Source organism: Salvelinus alpinus, chromosome 36 (assembly GCF_045679555.1).
Source record: "Salvelinus alpinus chromosome 36, SLU_Salpinus.1, whole genome shotgun sequence".
NCBI classification, from domain to species: domain Eukaryota; kingdom Metazoa; phylum Chordata; class Actinopteri; order Salmoniformes; family Salmonidae; genus Salvelinus; species Salvelinus alpinus.
The window spans coordinates 4,744,562-4,764,501 of NC_092121.1; the positions used below are offsets into that span (position 1 = coordinate 4,744,562).

The following is a 19,940-nucleotide window of genomic DNA, read 5'->3' on the forward strand; positions in this document are numbered from 1 at the left end:
ACAAGCAATCCTTATTTAGATATAGATTTATGCACAGAAGGCGTAGACTAAAAGCCACTTTTGTAATAGCTAAACTTGTTTGTTGAGATTATTTATGTCCTATTATTCGTTGAAGTCCTTGTTGGTTGGCACAAATCTTTTGTTCACACAATAATTAAATACATTTTTGGCCATTCTGGAAGAAATGAAAACGATGCATACGACTCTTTCACCCACGGTCAATTTCATAATAACACTGTTGTTACTGGTGGTGATTCAATATGACACAATTGCTAAAAGATCAAAGAAAACAACGACCTTTTGAGGTATCCTTATTTTCGAATGACTTCGACAGGAGTTGTGAGGTGATAGCACACAAAGCTGTGCCGACGAGATCTCTAAATTAGCAACCATCTAATTATGAACAAATTTTGTGGAAGCCCGTGGCACGAGGGTGATTCATTTTTTTGCAGGGAACCGTTGTGGAGCGAATTAAAGACAGGTAGCACGCGGCAGATAGGAGAGAGTTGTAATGGGGAGAGACCCTGCCGCAAGCACTTGGCAACAATGGTACCAATCCTTTGGTGTGCTCTGCCATTGCACTCTCTCAGAACAATAGACCTGGGGCTGTGTCCAACAGACCCATGCAGCTATGTCTAAAGGAGAATCCTGAAGGTCAAACAATAGCAGGACTTGGTGCTGTGCCTGGGAGTAGCAGAGAACAACAGAACACTGAAGCTGCTTCCCTTTTCCCCAGGAATATCGTACACAAGAAAATAAACAGCTTGAAGGGAAAACGGCACAAAAGTGTTTGATATCAAATGTAATTACCCCGAGGAATTTAGGAAAGAAATCAACGCTGTATAGTATAGCTATTTTGCGGTTATAGCTTTGCCCAGCAGGTTCTTTGGAAATATTTGCGGTCGGGGGAAAATGTGAACAATGCACGCAAGATAGGCCTATATGCGGATGGCAGAGTAGAACAACACAATTGTGCATGTCAGATAAAATCGTTATTGTATCATTATTGTAGCTTTACTCTCTTCGATAAAAGCATAGGGGAGACGCAAAGGGACGACTGGGAAACACAGAAATCCAAAACTAACAACACATTTCAAGGAGTTGCTAAAGATTTCACACATAATTGAAATCAAATATTTGCAGGGGTGATAGCACTATTAATGATGGCTATAAAGTATACTAATCACAGTAGGCCCATATAATCGCAACATAGATGACCACAATAAGAACAACAAACGAATACTACTCACAAAAGAATGACACCATATTCTGTAGGCTAAATATAATAGTAATATTACCACCACCAACAACACCAATAACTTAATGAGCATAATAGTGATGATTGGACAGGCCTAATAATATACTATTTTTTTATTTTTGGACGAAATACATTGCAAGAAAAGGTCTAAGAAAAATCCGTGATCGATGGGAACACCCAAAAGCCTTATCCTTGTAAATGATTAACCTAATCACTCTAGAATTGAATAAAACTGCACTTAAAAACTGAAGTGTCCATTAAAAAAACCTATTGGAATACTGTGTAAATAAAGAATAGCCTATCTGTGGCTTACTTTTGCTTACAGAAGACATAACAATAATAATAATAACAATAATACTAGTCATCATCATCATCATAATAGAAGTAAATGGTCAATAAACAATAAATACTCTCACCAGAAACAAAAATCAAACAGCAGTCCATGAAACTCAAAGCTGGAGTTTGGCTATGTAAACACAACGTTATGCTAAAGGCTAGGTTTATATGGGGTAGCAGAGATTGATTTACGAAGCCCAACATCCCGGACTTTATTGGGGATCGTAAATCTGTCAGATCCGGCAGGACACACACAGCCTTTAAAAAAAAAAATATTCTGCGAAGGACATGGACTCCATAGGACAACATTCAACATCCAGCCACCATGTAACATAACCTGACATTACACTTTAGTTGTTTTAGGTATGTTTCAATCAATACTGTAAGCTTCTGATAAAAAATCTAAATCTATGGACGCCAGTCTGAAATATGATAAAACATGAAGGTAGGCATACATGATGAACGGTATCAAGCTATTGGCGTTGCGATAATAATTATAAAGATGAATTATGGATGCTGTTAGTGTATGTACAGTAGCCTTTGTATTGTATTTATGTACTATATAGCTTATACATGTATGTATGTATGTATGTATGTATGTACTGTTTGTCTGAATGTAGGCCTATCATTATTTGTGCTATTATCATTAGTAGTATAATTAAAGTAGTAGTAGTAGTAGTAATAGGCTATAATAATAATAGTAGTATCATTAAAGTAGTAGCTAGTAGTAGTTGTTGTAGCTAGTAGTAGTAGGCTATAATAATAGTAGTAGTATCATTAAAGTAGTAGTAGTAGTAGTTGTTGTAGCTAGTAGTAGTAGGCTATAATAATAGTAGTAGTATCATTAAAGTAGTAGTAGTAGTTGTTGTAGTAGTAGTAGTAGGCTATAATAATAACAGTAGTATCATTAAAGTACTAGTAGTAGAAATTGTAGTAGTAGTAGTAGGCTCTAATAATAATAGTAGTAGGCTAAGTAATAAAGAGTAGCAAAGAGGCCAGCTAGAAGTACGCTATAGATAGGAGCAGTGCTATTATTCATTGCATTATCCATTAGTTATCATGCATCACTACCCTTGAAACCGAAACTTATTCGCTAAAATAGTAACATGGAACTTTCTGTTTATTTTCACATTCCGCATTTGGTGATTATATGATGAAACAGCATCATACTGAGCCACACATTCAGACATAGCCCATGGGTCCACAAAGAAAAGGAAAAAGACTCCAAAGAGAACCATCACTATTCTAGGCAGCTTGTGCAAGTTATTGCATGCAAACATTTATGCACAGGGAATGTAAGCTATTTCGGAGGCATTCGTGTACACAAAAACAACACCCTACACAGGTAATAAAGTAAAATGATATACTGTACTATGTATTAGTGGACAGTGGGTTAGAATGGGGGGAGGGTCGTTGCTGGCAGCAGTAACAACCGTGCTTTGCTTTACTTAATATCTCCTTTAAAAAAAGGGGAAAAAAAGAAAAACGCTTCCAGCTTTTGCACACAAAGTGCGCGTGCGTTCGCTATATATCTCTGTGACGACACGGCGCTGACCTCCGCTCAGTGGCTTTCCACAATAATAATTCATCAATGCGCGGAGGCTATTTGTTTCGCAATTAGCGGGGTGATCTGAAACAGACACCGCACCACCGCAGCTCTCCAGGCCAAGCGGCAGAGGCTTCCAACAAATCTTGGAGGGGTTTTAGGTCCAAGGAGGGAGGGAACGGGGCTGGAGGGGGACTGAGGGAGAATGATACAATGCAAGGCGTTGGCATACCATATAGTAGTCATATCTGGGGGGGGGGGGGGGTAAAAAGCCCCATGACTTCCTGTGTTAAGCTGAAGCTGCTGAAATGTACAGTCTCACTCATATCGAGGCCTATCAACGAGATGTGGGACACAACCCATACGTCTCCTATAGCAACCAGAGGCTTAGCCTATACATTTGTGAATCTGAGGGGAACGAGAGAGAGAAAAAAGCTCTAGCTCTGGAGAAGGGTACGGCTGTCTGTTTTCTTAAGGCCCTGTTTGGTTTACGTGGGTGTCTGAGAGGAGATAGCACCGTGCCCCGAGGTTACAGTCACCTGGCCGCGGTGTTATGACTAACTCGCCCGGGGTCTTTCTTGGAAATGTAACATGGAGCACTGTGCAGTCTGCGAGGGGTCAAGGGGTGCCACGGGTCAGTCTGTGACTTCGCAACGGACCTAATCGGTCAGAAAACGTGTCCCCTGGTTGAACTCGCGCTCGGCCAGGCCATTCTGTTGGCAATTCCACCCATTGGTTTTTTTCTCTCTCTGCCTCTCCCTTCGATAACAGTCCCTATATTTTTTACCATTTGTTTCTGTTACTTTAACACGCATCATGCCACGCAGGCCCGCAGAGGGAGCAGAAGCCATGGCGCAGAACCTCTGGCCTTTTTTTTTTATACCCGCAGAGATTGATTTGGAGGGGTCAAGCGGCAGTGAATGCACTTCTGAGGCATTCGTGCTCATGTAAGCAAACTACTAAATGCAATTGCGTTGCAGAGATGTGCTACAAGTCGTTTATTTCGAGGTCAATTATTTTTTTTTGCGATCGGTATCCCCCCCATTACTCGTTCTTTTAATTTTGGTTTGACCAATTGATCATCGAATTACTCATAGCCAAGCCTCTGTTGCATTTACGCACCTGTATAAAAACGATAGGACTTAGGCTTCATATTCAAATTCAAATCGAACTGCCAGTAGCACTAAGCAAGTATCTTCAGGAAGAAAAATAGGCCAATTATAGCACATTATTCTAAGAATGTAAATATCCCAATCCTGGAAGAATGCAGTGCATAGTCAAGCGTTGAAGACAAGGACGTTGTCCACTCCAAAAGGCAACCTTACGCATGGGTGTGTAGGCCTATTACAAAGCCTATATACCCATATCCATATATATATATAATGCGCTATAAACATAGGCCTATTGAAACAAGCAACACATAGAGAGAGCGAGAGAGGAAGAGAGTGAGCGAGAGAGACATTTGACATGTTAATACCATTTCAGAGGTGACGCTTGGAGCCCAAGAGAAGTAAACAGTTGCACAAATTCTCAGGAAAACGCAACTTCCTTTCTACCCTCCACACCGATCATGGATACACAACAGCGGGAATCCAGAAGTCCCCACACTATATCAAAGCGACCATAAAACCTACATAGCCCCCCCCCCCCACCGCAACAAATGCGCCTGCTACCCGGCTGTGAAAGCAAGGGCTATAAAGCAATAAAACTCCAACCAAAGCAAACCAACGAAACAAAAAGTCATTACCTTCGTCGCTGCCATCCTCGGTAATGCGAAGATTCTCAATGTCGTTGGAATTCTATGATGATTTTCCTTCAAGAAAAAAAAGTTTTCTTGTGTGCAAGACTTGGTAAAAAAGAAGGTAGTGGGTTGAGAAGGGGGGGGGGTGTATCTTCAAGTGTCTTCCAAGACTCCTCTCCCCTCCTAGCAGAAGGTCCGTGCAGTTGTGCCGCTGAATGACAATAGAGGGGAGAAGAAGTGTTTAAAGAGAAGAAGTGATTAATGATTTTTCTGTATAATTCTCACATTTTTCTTGGCTCTGTCCGCTAATAATGGTGGTGAACTTTTGGGGCCCCCATAGAAATCTGTTCGCTCCTATTCACCCTCCGAAGGCAGAAGGCTTCTTTAAAAAAAATAAAGGATAAGAATAGAATTCTAAGGTGCATATTGTATGTGATGTCACACGCAAATTCATTTATTTTACTATGCAAGTGCTTGGGAGCTTTTTTGTGTGAAGACACATATGCGTGGGGACCAATGGTGTCTATTCAAATAAACGACGTTTGAACTGTTGTGAATATCACAACATTTGGACATAATATCACTTGCCATCTGAAAAGTATAGAGACACTGCCTAAGGGCCCTATGTGTGTGAGTTATAGACTTAAAAAGGAGCACATTCAAGAATACTGTGAACGAATTCGATAGTAGGCCTATCACATTGTATGTATTTCAATGGTACCGTGTGTGTATATTTGACTGGACTTGCTTCAATGTCTTGAGGCATAGCATAGGCCTGTAGGAAGCTGGAGGTTTTGAAAAGGCATTTCAGGAATATATGGTGAGAAAAAAATCATATAAATGGATTGGAAGAGGCTTTATGGCGCACGGGCTTACATCAACCAACAAGTAATAGAAAAGCTCTGTTCCACGGAATGCTAGAAGACCAATTTGAGCCCACACTTTTGTTTAAAGTTCAACACCCAAACAGAATGTTATTTTCTCCTGCTCTATATTTTCGATACCTGCTCTAAGAGAAGAAAATGAAAATTAATACAAGAGCCGCGCCTTACAAAAGAAGCCATTTGTCTTCCTGATTATCTATTTGGTTGTCAAGGTTTGAGCTATGGCACCGGCCCGCTCCTTTGTAATATAAAAAACCCCACATCGAGCCAGCAAACACAGAGAAACTGTTGTGCAAAAATTAGACTCATTAAAGCATTAAAAGCCCACGAGCCGAGAACCTATTTAACATTTTTTTTCAAAACGAGGATCCATATTTTCAGGCTGTTTTCAGCACCAGCGAGCAGCGGGTGTGTGAGCACCGTTAAATTAACGAGAGAAGAGAGTGAAACGAAGGGGTTTGTGATTTAAAACGAGATTACAAGGCATAATGTACCAGGATCACTCATGACCACAAGATATAAATCACCACGGAGATATTCAGTGATTTTTTAAAGACAGGCTACATAGAAAGGCAAACGAAAACCCACCATGGGGAGGGCAAAATTAAATTGAATTATTTTAGTTTTTTTTTACACATCCCTTGCTATTAAAGGAGCTGGTCTGACGAGAGCGACTTATCTCTGTATCTTTTGGACCCATAGCATTGGGGAAACAGCGGCAGAGGGAAAGGAGGACACAAAGAGGATAGATGGACGCTTTTTCAAGCATTTATTACATTTCTATAGCTATTTACAAATAAAAAGGTAGACACTGAGGAGAAAGAGCAGAAAAAGAGCAACATTCAAATATAGAGGAAGAAAAAAATAACAGTTCGACATTATCAGCGACAGGACTGATCTTTGGAATGTAAATAAAAGGAACACGTACAAATAAAATACCGAAAATGGCACATGGTGAGAAGAAAGCGTGAGAGAGAGAGAGAGAGAGAGAGAGAGAGCGAAAGGGAGGAGGGAGGGAGTGTGTGCGCATGTTTATGTGCCAAGAAAGGATACCAGATAGAGAAAGATAAAAGATCAAATTAATGTGTATTCAGTCATGCAATATACGCACCTTTTTTTCTCTTTACAACCCTGGCCAACAAAATTGCTTAAATTATATTTCACTTACAAGAAATGAGTACGTTCGTATTGCAGATACTTGCCACAAAATTCAAATGAGCTTAACCTGTCACTTCATAACACAAGGCAAGAAAATAATGAACATAAGTACAACTGAGGTAATTATAATAGCAAGGTAGTACATTGTAGTGCTGTTTTTATTTTCCTTAGGTAGGTTTGTACCAGATTTTGGTTCATATATGCTTCTCTAAGTCCAGCTTTATCATTCCACTGCGACGACTATCCTATGTTAATACCGTGATTTACCAATTTTCTTTTTTTCAAACGCACCCTGTCTCTGCTAGAAACAAAGAAGGGAAAATGAGTCCCTGTAAAAATGAACTAGCAACGGACCTCACAATCGTTGTCAGTCTTAATTTAATTGCATTTGATAAACATAGAATACAACTGAGAATCAGCTATATTTTCTCTTACAAAAAACCTTCATGTTCGGAGAACCTATTCGGTGTGTTTTTTAGTATTGAGGAGAGAAAAAGGAGTAAGACAACGGCTCTTGACGAAACAAGGGGGCTATGTATTAAACAGAACGTTGGACGTCGAGGTAATGGGCAGGCCCCACGGTTCACCCTTTGTACTGCAGAGTAAACATGACAAATGGGGCCGAGTTTGGCATGATTAAAGATGAAACACGGATCCATCTTCACCAAATCTGAAAAGTATCTGCCGCCTTCTGTCCTAATGGAGGGGGGGGACGAGAGAGAAGGAGAGAGAGAAGGAGAGGGGCACGGGATAAAAAAAGGGAACTGGATCAGGTTGTGAACACATCATTGGAAGTGTTTGTGTTTGAATCTTCTCCCCTTTTACATTTTTTAAGATACACATTTTCTCTTCGTTTTTTACTCCCCCTTCTCTTTCCCCCCACATGTTATATCCCTGTAATTGAATTGAAGAGGGGAGGTAAAAACATGGTGGAATCCATGTATCCCACTCCAGAAACGGAGGTTTCAAAGTGCATGGTGGGTGGGTGGTGGATGGGTAGGAGAAGGGGGGAGGCTATAGGCTCGGTGGAGGCCCGCTGGTTCGGTTCTGAGAGCTCCCCAGCGCGAGCCCGCTGCTTTGCGAGTTTGTGTTGTTGGAGTTACTGTTGGAGCGGATCTTGGTGTTGGGAAGCTTGTGGTCCTTCTTCCATTTCATCCGCCGGTTCTGGAACCAGATTTTGATCTGGCGCTCGGACAGAACCAGGGTGTGGGCGATCTCCACTCTGCGTCTCCGGGTCAGATAGCGGTTGAAGTGGAACTCCTTCTCCAGCTCCAGGACTTGCTGTCGCGTGTAGGCTGTCCGCGAGCGCTTGGGCTCACCCACCCCGTTGTAATTTGGATTCACTGTGGGACAGAGAGCAATATATTACAGGCCATCCCCAAAACACACATGTATTGCATTTGTAGGCCATTATTAATACACAGATCAATACATTTGAATATTATATTAAATCTGCCTCAGAACGTGTCACGAAGTAGGCCTATATAGACATAACCTTGCTGGATTATGTTATGCAAAATTCTACAAGTAAGCCTACATCCATGGATGCTCGTAGTATTTTATATACGTTCACTGTGAATGAGGGTGTTATTAGAGCCTGAATGGGTGCTGGATAATGATTCAACTAATTCAAAAATAGACAAAACACAGTGGATAGTATCCACAAAAAGCCTAATAAAATACCTAATAACCTATCTAAAAGTAAGGCCCTAACTCCTTAATTTTGAATTTCTGGCGAATGACGCTGTGTCTTTAAACGACGACTTTACAATAGTAGCATTTTGTCGTTGTCTGAACGCATGCTCTAGTTCTCAAAGCACACACTCTCATCATTGCAGAATAGTTGTGTGGGTCTACAATAGAGTTCAACTCTTTGCCTTACCATTAGTTTTTTATTGTAGTCTCCATAAATATGAATGTTTTCGCTTACATAAAACTTTCCCATGAACAATAGAGAGGTGACAGAGGAAAGTACACGTTTGTACATCCAACCACTTAAAATCAAATTACCAAAGCATAAAACTTAACTTATGGGATAGTCGAGTCGTCTTAAAACCAATCTTGGGAAGAAACGCGAAGGGCTAGGTTACATAGACTTCAAAGGTACTTGGCGAACAAGTGCACTCAAATTTTATGGAGGATGTAATTATATTGCCCTGCAAACAGCCGATCGTAAATCTAGACCAGGGGCTACTTCACGAGGGGAGAGATTTAGCACCGAACACTAAGCTTCCCACCTTAGGTAAACTGATTCAGGCTCACAAAGACGCAGAGTAGGGAGAAGTCAGCAGCACTTACCGATGTTTACGTGCACTTTTTTCATCCAGGGGTAAACCACGGGATCCTTGCGAGAGCCGTCCGTGGAAGGGCTATGGTTGAGGGGATTCTGGCCACACGCGGGTGGAGGGCTTGGAGTTACGGAGTCGCAATGGTGGCTAGGCTCCGGGAGAGGGGTTGAGAGTCCGGCTGGGGGGAGGACGTGACCCCGTGGAGACATCACCACCGCGGGCTGCCCCGGACCCTGGCACGTCGTGTACGGCGGGTCGGCGCAGCCCGACCGCGGGTGGTAGATCGAATCATTCTGAAACGCAGGCTCTCGCCTCTGGGCGCTGTAGTAGTCCGGAGAGTGGCTGGGTAGGTAGTCATTCTGGGAATATTCCTCGCAGGGTGGAAACTTGGGGTCGACATAGTTGGAGTTGATCAAATAGGAACTCATGGCCATTAATTTCTTTGAATTGCACACAAAATATACTAAAATTTATATCTATCGCTTTACTCGTTTTCCTGTTTCGTAGAACCCTCCTACTTTCTGTCAAGTGAACAAAGTTAAGAATCCATGTGACAGCGAGAGCCAATGGCGTGGATCCTGACGATTCCCGGATAAGGAAATAGGATTAGGCATAGCAGAACCCGCACATCATCCTGGCATAGTTTGTGGCATTCGAATGTTGCATACTTTTTTACACACTGGCCCGCTCCGCGATAAGCACGAATCAAAACAATAACAACCCGAAGCAGACACGCCAGAAATACATACCACCGGAGTTTTCAAACGGTCTACAGAGCAGATCAACTAGCCAACCCCCTCACCTGCCCAATTCGCTATACAGTACATAAACAAGAAAAGTGTTGCGTCCCAAACTTGATAGTCAAGCTATATCCATTTGAACGATTTTTTCTTCTTCTTTATGCTGGAGCGTTTGAAAACAAGGGCTGGGAAAGTGATGCCGCGTGCTCGTTCTTGCCAGGCTTTTAAATGCACTCGCTAATAATGGTGAGAGAATGCCCTGGCGTGCGCTGCGTGCAGCAGAAGCCTGTCAGAGATGAATCTAGGCTTGTTTAGGATCGATAGAAAATTCATCAACTAATTCAGGTTACAAAGCCTCCTAAATCACAGCTAGACCTTTGCGTTAAAGCGAGTCACCATCAGTCCCCCCCTAAACACCACGTTTATCCTGCACACCAATTTACACACCTACCTTGCATAGTAATTGAGACCATGCGCCCCTTGCATTGCTAACCGAATAATAGTTTTGGTCCTTATCAGGATTGCATTATCCTAACCCATGCAATGTTATCGTTGGAATAAGGCTCCATGCATGGTGGGTGATCATGCGATAAACCTCCTTTGTTGTCCAAATTGACTGTTTCTCAATCAATTTTCAGTGGAAGACAAGCAAATCACAGCACTTGACAGATTATCATGGCAAATAAAACCCATTATAACTTTCGGTTACCTTTTCTACTGAAATTATCAACGTTGAAAAACAATATCAAAATGTCTCACCCCATTAGCCTACATTGGGATAATAGAGCCTAATGGTACAACACAATTCAAATAAAGATCAACTGGCAGTCGTCTGTATCCATCGATGGCGCGTAGTGTATACGTCAACTACATACTCCCTTAGACACGAATTTGTGACCGTGAGTCTGTTCACACAAATCCGGATCTACAGGGTATATATAGATGACAGGTATTCTCCGGACAGGTATTGAAAGGGGCTTCTCACCTTGACTGCGTCATGTGAGGTATCAAGGTGCTACGCCCAAAGCAGGCTTCCTTCAAGTGTGTCAGCAATGTGCTACAGCACTACTTAATGAAAGGTGCTTTGCTCGCAAACATAGCTCGTGATGTGTAGGGACCAACTTTACACATTCGCATTTGTTTCTGCCATGCATTTAATGCTTTGAAAAAGACAGCATGACTCACCAAAATATATTGCACAATAGGTGAATGGCACAGTGATTTTCGGTAACCACAAAAGAACAGTAAGAGCAAATCAGTGTAAATAATAGGGTTTAAAAAATATTACTATTCAGGGGAGACTGAAGCTTAGCTCACACTTCTACACTTAAAAGAGAGGGAGTAGCTCGTTTATAACCGAAGCCAGCAATCTATCTGACAATGCAGAGCGAACAAACGCCAAGTGAATAAACTTGAGGGTGTACGGGATGATAAGATAGCCAGCTCCTTATCGACTACTGTACACAATATTGACAAGCAACGATACACATAGTAAGAAAGATCAAGTGAGTCAAACTGCAGAAAGGTCAACCGAAGCTCGAGCCCAGGCTGTATTAAAACATTAGTTTTTTATGTCAGGTCATTTTTGTTTACAAGTCGCCGGCAAACACCACTCAAACGGCGATATCCGGAGGTAGGGTATATAAAACAATAAAATATGCACGAAGGAAGAAGTGGCCAACTCCTCTCACATCCTTAAAGCAGCACAGCAGAATTTACGACCTTTTTAACAAGTTTCCCCCCTCACAACAAGCCCAGAGTCTCTCATTTCGATTTTAAACGTCCTGGGAAAAAAGCACATATACTCAGTCTGACTACTCAAGACTACAACCTGACGAAGAAGCAAGCATATTGACCATATACAAAAGGCTAAAATATCACCCATACTATCGAGGTAAGACCTGTGTACGACAGCATTTAGAACCACAATAATCTTCTACAGAGTAGACCATTTGATATCGACTTCATTGTGAGAGCTAAATGTTTAACGTGTTGTGAACAATACCTAATAAGAATAGGTTGCGTTGGCATTTAATATCTGTAAATGACTTACAGAGTTATATTAAAATGCATAACAAACTACGTCGAAATATTCCGGATAAACTCTGATAATGATTGGCCCAGGCTACGTGTCAAATAGCCTCCGAGTATAGCTTTTGCTGTCCAAAAATAAAACAATGCACACACACATTCAACAAAGGCCTTCACCTCTAATCAACATCAAGGCATGTTTCTCAAACCATCCTCTATAAGAGACATTTGCAATTAGATTATTATACACATTTTTTTGTTTTAAATAAATTGAAATATTGACTAGGAAAATATATTTTTCCATCTTCAAATAGGCTATTAATTTAATGAGGACATATTATTTAATAATCGAACATGATACCTGTGATAGTCGACTCCTATGATGGAGAATTAAAATATTTTGAAATATCTTATATTGTGCCATTATTTAATAGGCTACCAATAAATTAGAGTAGTAAAACAAGCAAAAAGTAGGCCTATAGATATTTATTAATCCCATGTGTCCATTTTAGTCTAAATATATTTATCTCAAAGTGTTCCTATATCAATGGGTATAGGTTATTCTTTGGATGGGTCTTTGTTTAGAAATCGCAACGGTTCTTTTTTTTAAATGGAATTTGGGACCAAATTCAATTAAAGAAACTATTACTGTCATTTCAGAAAAACTAAAAAATGGAGATGGAATCGAAGTGAACCTCTCTATACCAGAAATCTCTTTGTTCGTTTCATACTTTGTAATGAGGAAAACAACAAACCAAATCTATATTACGAAATCTTTAGCACCCCTAGCGTTTACATATTCGTTCATTCAAAAATAGGCCTTAACAATGTCCTGAACACTCAAATCGTCCCTTTCTTGCATTGTCTGTCTATTCTTCTATCTTACCCCTCAAAACAACTGGCATTCTTTATATCACGGCTGAATTAATCAATATACAATGTGGACAATATGAACAAATTAATCCAGCTAGTCCTAATCATACCTGTATAAGAAACATATGTCACGCGACTAAATTCTAACGCACAAAAATAGGACCAATATGTTTTCATAGCATAAGGGAGAAAGTCCAGCCCTAGTGTCCACCCTAGCCATTTCACCCCCTGGAGTCCACGACCTCGCCTTCACCCCCTTAACTACCCCCTCTGAACGGCATAGGGACCCCTGAGCCATCTGCCCCTTCGGGGTGAATGTGTACACCGACAGGCATTCAAGGAGAGCATCCACAAACTATAGCCAAGGTAAATATTCACCCCAAAACCCCACACGGTGCTCAGGGTACTGCGCCCCAATGAGCTGAATTAAAGTCATAACTACTCCAAATATGAAAGGAGGGGGAACATTGCCACTCACCGCAGTGCAAAGCACGTGGTCCGCCCAGGCAAGCACCTGCTCAACAGAGAACACCGCAATATGTAAATTAAGCGACAATTTCTTACTTACTTCGCTCCTTGGCACATTTCATCTCGTCTTCGATTCCCCCCTTTCCCCATCTCTCCTGCTGCACACAGGACGCGGTCTTGCTCCGGTTATTGTCGATTCTCCAAGCCTTTCTTTCCGTTTCGCCATACCATGAGCCCTGAAGCGCCCTTTACCTTTCTCTAACGCCACAGGTTTAGCCCGTGACCTCTCCGTGATACCTTTCTGCGTGAAACTCCCTCTCATTTCCGCGATGTTCTCCTAAACTTCACTCCGGTAGCATAGGGCAACAATGGGCAGGCGGACATTAAACTATCCAAAGGGCGAAAGCCAATCTCCGACGCGTAGACCACACACTATAAGAGGAAGAAAAGAAATACGATAAAACAGCAGGAAACCAACTTCATCAGTCGAACGAATGCGACATATTCGCTTTAACCTTGCGGTGAGCGACAAGAGAGGGCTAGTCTATCCCCCGCGCAACACCACCGTATGCCACCTAATACATCTAAAAAATAAAATGCACATTACCCCTCTACTGTTGTGAACGGGACAAACCACCGGGTGCTTTAATGCATTTTTGTTGTGGACTCAAGTTTTCGTATTAATCTCGCAGTTTGGCAGTCTTTGTTAAACAGCAAGGCGTGTCAAGAGTCCGAGGACATTTTAATATTTGTTAGACGTGCTGACCTGTATTTCACCCCTTCTTTGGGTCTCTCCCACTCGCAACTTCTATAGTAATGTATGCATAGCTTGCTCGGTCATATTGAATTGTGCCCAGGTCATTACTTTGAAGAAAAATGGACTAGGAAGGGGGCTCATTCAAAAAGGCTTTCCAAGCCCGAAAAACAACTCAAGCATAGTGATTTTCATTTTCTTTGTTGCGTATGTAAAATGTCCCGTGCACAATGGGGGAACCAAATGTGCAGTTAACAAACCGCGATATACAATATTGTTGATGTAGAATCAAATTTAGAAATCTATCTTGTTTAAAAAATATATATATATATATTTTGTATAACATTTTGTAAATTATTCAATTGATTGATAGTTGATAGCCTATATATCACCACATAGGCTACTTGTCGATTTAAGGGTATCAAGTAAATGCAGTTGAGGATATTCGATACCCTTTCCTTACAGTAGATTTATTGTGTATTGTGGATCTAACATGTCTGCTCACTTTTTGTCTTATTTTCATCTATATGTATAATAGGCCTACGTTGAACATTTTAGGGACGCACGCATCGTGTGTGGGCTCAAAATAAATGAGATCATCTTTGCTATCATTCGATGCTCATTCCTTTGACGTACTGAAAAGTGTAAAGCTACGATAGATAAATTCATTCTTGTTTTTCTCTAGCCGTGTGCAAACTGCAGATATTAAAATTCGCTGCAATACCCTGCCAGGCAACCGCACAAGCTACAATGGAATTGAAATTAATTCAGTGAACTCCGGATGAACTCCAATAGGGACATGTTCTCTAATACAATTATTCACCACTTATGCACTTATTTGTTTGGCAAAATACCGACCAACCAGAATTATATCATCCTAAACTCTACCATTAGGCCAAATGTTTCTGTCAATAACGAAATTATTTATTTACTGAATTATCAATTTTCTCGTTTCTCCCATCTCTTTTCTCCACCGAACATTAAGCATACCTCAATAATGCACGTCCAAAGTCACCAATTCAACTTCTCGACGTTGATAAAGAGGTTTACGTAAAGAAAAATGGAGGCCTATTTGTTGATGAATTTGCCGAAGGACGGTGTTATAGGGTTCCGACTGGCAACCAGGTTGCATGATATAGCCTTATACCAGGTATGCTACTTTGATATTCTTACTTGGGAAAGTTGTCACCATGTGGACAAAACGTTGTCTAAACATCCCTTTTCTGCCAACCACTATCCTTTACCCATCCTTTCACAGTGAAATGAAAACTGTTGTTCTCTTCAGGGTGGGGGCACGGGATGTTTTCCTTGTATTTTCACTGTTTACCGCAGTGCTTTGTGGAAGTGACAAATTGACATTTTCAACAGAGGGTGATTTCCTTCTTTTGAGTATTGAAATGATGTGCATTGCAATACGCCTTTCGTAGCCTACAGACTTTGTTGTGTTTAAAAAAAATGGTTCCAGGGGTTACAAAATACTTTCTCATAAAATAGACGTAAACAAAAACAACCCAACACATTTGTGAGGGGGAAACCGTCATATGCAACTGTAGCGTCTAGAAATAGAATGAACCTGCTCCATAATGATTCCAGCCTTAACATCATTTGAATATGCTTAGAGTTAGTATGGAGACCATTGGCGAAGGATAGGAACAAACAGACGTTTTTTTAAACGTTTTTTTTTTTTTTTTACATACCAGTATAAGTGTAGTCTATAGCTTGAGTGTATCCCCTTAACCTTAACCTTATTTAGGATGCCTAAAGACTCATTTTTCAAGATGTTGGTTCTGTCTCCGTGCACATTATTTTTAAGCGGGCAATCAGATAAGGTGAGTGATTTTGAAGATGGTAAGCAAGATAAAGATGGGTTTTTTTTTTGACGGCGTTATGCTGATAAGCACAGAGAGAGGAAGGGAGGGCTCTGGGGTTCACAATCGCAGGTAGCATACAGGGATTTCAGATATTAGCCCTATACTATAGCCTATTACCTTTATAGTTTGACCTCCACCATGGCAGTAACACTTGCACCATCATTCTTTACTGCACACCACTACTGCCAGCTACTAATAATAATTGTAATAATAAAACAATAATAGTTGTAGTTGTTGTAGTCGTGGAAGAGTAGAATTAATAACAATAAAGCAAATCATTCGTTTTAGTTTGTCCTCTCCCATGTTATTTAAACAGACAAGAAGTGTCCTCATACAGGCCAATTAGCTAAATGTCTGACACTAAAATAACGCAACAAAAACGGAAATATATTCGCTAGTGTCAACGAAGAGTGCCTCATTGATAGGCCTATCATTATTTTGATTATCCAATGCTGGAAAGGGGAAAACTATATAATTCTAGGCCTATATGTTGAGGTTTTTAAACACACACACACCACTAAGATTGAAGCACACATGTAGCGTAACATTTAATTGCAATATGATGAAGAGACGTGAGCTATTTTAGAGTAAATTATCAGAATTCCTCATCCTGCATTTTATGTATGGGCAATTTACTCTCGTTCTCTTCGTAATGCTTCTGTTTAAAATAAATACGATTTTATTGCACGAGCCATCAGGTATTTCCCGCTGTCCCTGTGACAGGACATTTGGGGAGAGCAAACACCTGTAATGTGCGTGAGAGACCCCCAATGTCACCAAATCTTTCCGTGTCTTCCCTCAATTTAAGCGTCCATTTTTCTCTCCATCGCGCGCTGGGGGTTGCTTTGTTACCACGAAGGTCAGCCCTTCACCTCTCCTCTCCCTATAATTTCTCTCATCTCTGTAGCCCCCTCCCTCGCGCCCCCTTCTCTATTTTCCCTCCCTCTCCTCTCCCACTTTGCCATTGACACCCAGCAATTGGTCTAGAATACAGAGTCGACAGCCGACGGCAGAGTCACGCACGACGTAAACTTTTGACCCCTCAACTGTTTGACCCCATGCAGTTATACAACCAATCGACCAATACTGGATTCACCTTCCTTTATTAGCTTCAGGGGAGAAGAGAAAGACCGGGAGTGTACGATGCTAACTCTCTTATCTCAGAACTGCTTTTAGCAGACGCTGCAGGGTTATTTTCTGGTTGCCTTTCGTGTAGTCAACAAAGCGACGAAAAACAGGGAGATAAGACAGTCTAACGTGAATTGTTTGTCATGTGCGCCTGGCTGTATTTTAGTAAGGCTGTTTCGACTCGTGGTCTCCACTCTGTGGAATCAAAGTACAATTTTACGTAGTTGAGATGGCTATTTTAGTAAAGAACAGTGTTTAGGTTATCGACTGTTATGTTTCAAATGGTCGAAGCGCTGGGTGGGTGGAAGATAAGCGGGCTTACAACTCTCTCTTGTGGCTATGAACTTGGTCTAAAGCGGGCTCTGCTGGCGACGGGAGAGAGTTGCATTTAAAGTGAATATTTCTTGGCACAGATCTAATTGTGTAAACATAACTACATGGGAAGACATCCAGCTTTTTGTGTTTGTGGAGAAATACTTTTAGGTTTAAGGCCTACTCCAGAAAATAATTTAGCCTGATAAAGGTATGCAGCATGAGTAAAATTGGGAGAGAAATAGGACATAAAACATATTTCGTTGTATAAATATTTGTGAAAATAGGTAGGCCTACTTAGTGGTGTATGGTTGGATTATGGTAAAGTGGTTTTTGAGGATGAATAAGATCACCAAAGTTAACTAAACTTTTTTGGAAAATACAAATGCTTTGTAATGCTGACATCAATTGGTAAGTGTGAGATTCGATATGTATTCACATGAAACAGTCAGTTTCTTTCACACAAGACATTTTGATCAGCAATGGCCCAATTTCATTGTTAAACTATTATTATTATTATTGTGTAGATAGAATTGAAAGACGAAAGCCATTAACAAATAGTTTAGAAGTGAAGGAAATGTTAAGAATCTGCAATATGAAAAAAAAATCACATAATAATTTGAAAAGTTTCACAAATATAAATAGCTGTTTCTGGAATGAATTAATAGCCCTTCGAAGGGAATATGTTGAGGTAATGAAATTATGTACAGATTCCCTTTCCTCCAGTTATCACTAACCTTAAACATGCATGGAATACACATCTAATATAGGTGATGTACAACTTCAAATATATGCAGGAGGGTGATCCCCTTATCATAAATCTTAGCGAATATTAACAAGGAATTGGCGTTATCAAGTTCTTATCTCAACGCAAGGAATATCAGATTTTTTGGAGTATTCAGCGCGTTTCCGTTGAAATCCTCTCAAACGTGGACACTACATGGGCCACGTGCAGGACACATTTAGGATATTTTCGTTGCCTTTACCCCCCCTCCCCCTCATTTCACCTCGAGAATCGGATACAGAAGCGGGTAAACAATAGGTAAATAAAAACAACTTAGTTAATTCATTTTCCCCCTGTCGGTGGGTAAACATGGCACGTGGCTGCGCTTGATGGGCTTGCTGTATTGTGGTTGCGCCTGCGCACTCAGATAGAGCTCGCTTTGCATCGCTCGTCTGCTGACCTCGCGGTGACACCCTATGCATTATGGATGAGATATGCGCCCAGATTACCTCTATCAATATGCAAAACACATTACGCTGTTGAAATGGCAATTTAAACGTTCGAAATTGTGGCGTTCGAATGTGCCAGGTCCTCCATCGAAAACACCGGAAAGATTTTGAGGTTTTTGTGATACCAAATAATCGTAGAGACCCAGACAAAAGGGAAAGTCGTGTTCATAAGCAACAGCAACTCCAAATTGCATTAACAAGTTTGTCATAATTCAAGATTATTTAAATCAGTCATGTTATCTTCAAACTCAAATTAAATTGGCTATCAACACGTCTCAAATTGAAAGCACTGTATAAGACCAAGACTTGTGACACACATCTTGTAATTTCTGTTAAAACCACAATACAGTTTTTCATACCCATTTATGGATAAGCTTCTCTCTGCTCTCTCATGTTGTGCCAACACATCACCAAAACACACCCACACGTAAAAGCACACACACCTTGCAATGAAAAAGCTGTCGCCTAGTTACTCACCCACAGATCTACACACTTGTATGCTCGTGCTAAGCCTCTGACTGTCAAAAAGTACATGCAGCCTACATAAACGGGAAACGGATGATGAAAAACAAAGTGGTCGACTTCGTGGGGGTCTAGGTCGGTGAACCCGTTGGACAACTTTGAAGAGGTTAGAATGAATGTCGCGCACTACTTCTGTGACGGGCTGAGGCCTCTGGCCAGAGCCCTTCCGAATGTAGGCTATCATTATCAAAAGGCAGCCGATGAAAAATGAAATGGAAGCCCTAACCTCGCCTCCCAACCAGATTTTCTCCTTCCTGTTTACTGGCTGGAACTTCCTCACTCTGTTACGCGCTCACACACACACACACACAACGAGCCAAGAGTAAATCACACCGGAAACTCAATATTCATTTTTTTTTCTCAAATAAATAGGACGCTGTAGGATTCAATGTTTAAAAAAAAAAACATGAACTAGGTCTAAGATCCCACTGGACAATATTGGATTCTCAAATTGTCTACCATTTTCCTGAATATCAAATGCAAAAGTTGCCATTAGAAATATAAAACCTCATATCCTTGTGAATTAATTTTGGCCTGTCATGAATATGAATAATGCTAAACAAACCTGTTGATTCTGAATAACTTTTTATGGTAAATATTCCACTGTGTAAAGTCGTTTTTTCTGAATATGTTGCATTGTGATACGCACAACTCTCCTTACAAACACGAACTGTTCAAACGGTTGAAAATACTAGAAGAGAAAGAGGGTCAGTCGTCGCCATATTGCAAATACATTGGCATAGATCTGAGAGAAAATAATTAATGACAGTTGGAGTTCTGTAGACGAGTTCTGAGGA

At 40.9% G+C, this 19,940-nt stretch overlaps 2 protein-coding genes across 4 annotated transcripts in view; both read right to left on the reverse strand.

The window, feature by feature from the left end:
- The window catches only part of LOC139565403 (homeobox protein Hox-B3a), a 56,663-nt gene that overhangs the window by 20,222 nt on the left and 16,501 nt on the right, over positions 1–19,940 (reverse strand). For 2 of the 3 annotated variants that reach the window (XM_071385713.1, XM_071385714.1), the window contains exon 2: positions 4,888–5,092. The gene's annotated coding sequence lies outside the window, so the exon portion shown is untranslated. Of the gene's footprint in view, positions 1–4,887; positions 5,093–13,423; positions 13,756–19,940 lie in introns of all 3 variants that reach the window. The other variant, XM_071385712.1, reaches the window with a different exon arrangement.
- On the reverse strand, positions 6,512–10,811 carry LOC139565406 (homeobox protein Hox-B4a-like). Its single transcript, XM_071385727.1, has 2 exons — positions 9,222–10,811; positions 6,512–8,266 (listed from the first exon to the last, which is right to left on the reverse strand). Exons 1-2 carry the CDS (start codon positions 9,643–9,645, stop codon positions 7,938–7,940), a joined length of 753 nt encoding a protein of 250 aa, XP_071241828.1. The 5' UTR covers positions 9,646–10,811; the 3' UTR covers positions 6,512–7,937.

Bases quoted from the DNA above. Each gene is read 5' to 3' on its own strand.
- LOC139565406 (XM_071385727.1), bottom strand. From the start codon at position 9,645: ATGGCCATGAGTTCCTATTTGATCAACTCCAACTATGTCGACCCCAAG. The intron at 8,267-9,221 runs GTAAGTGCTGCT...TCTGTCCCACAG, and splicing joins AAAAGTGCACGTAAACATCG to TGAATCCAAATTACAACGGG.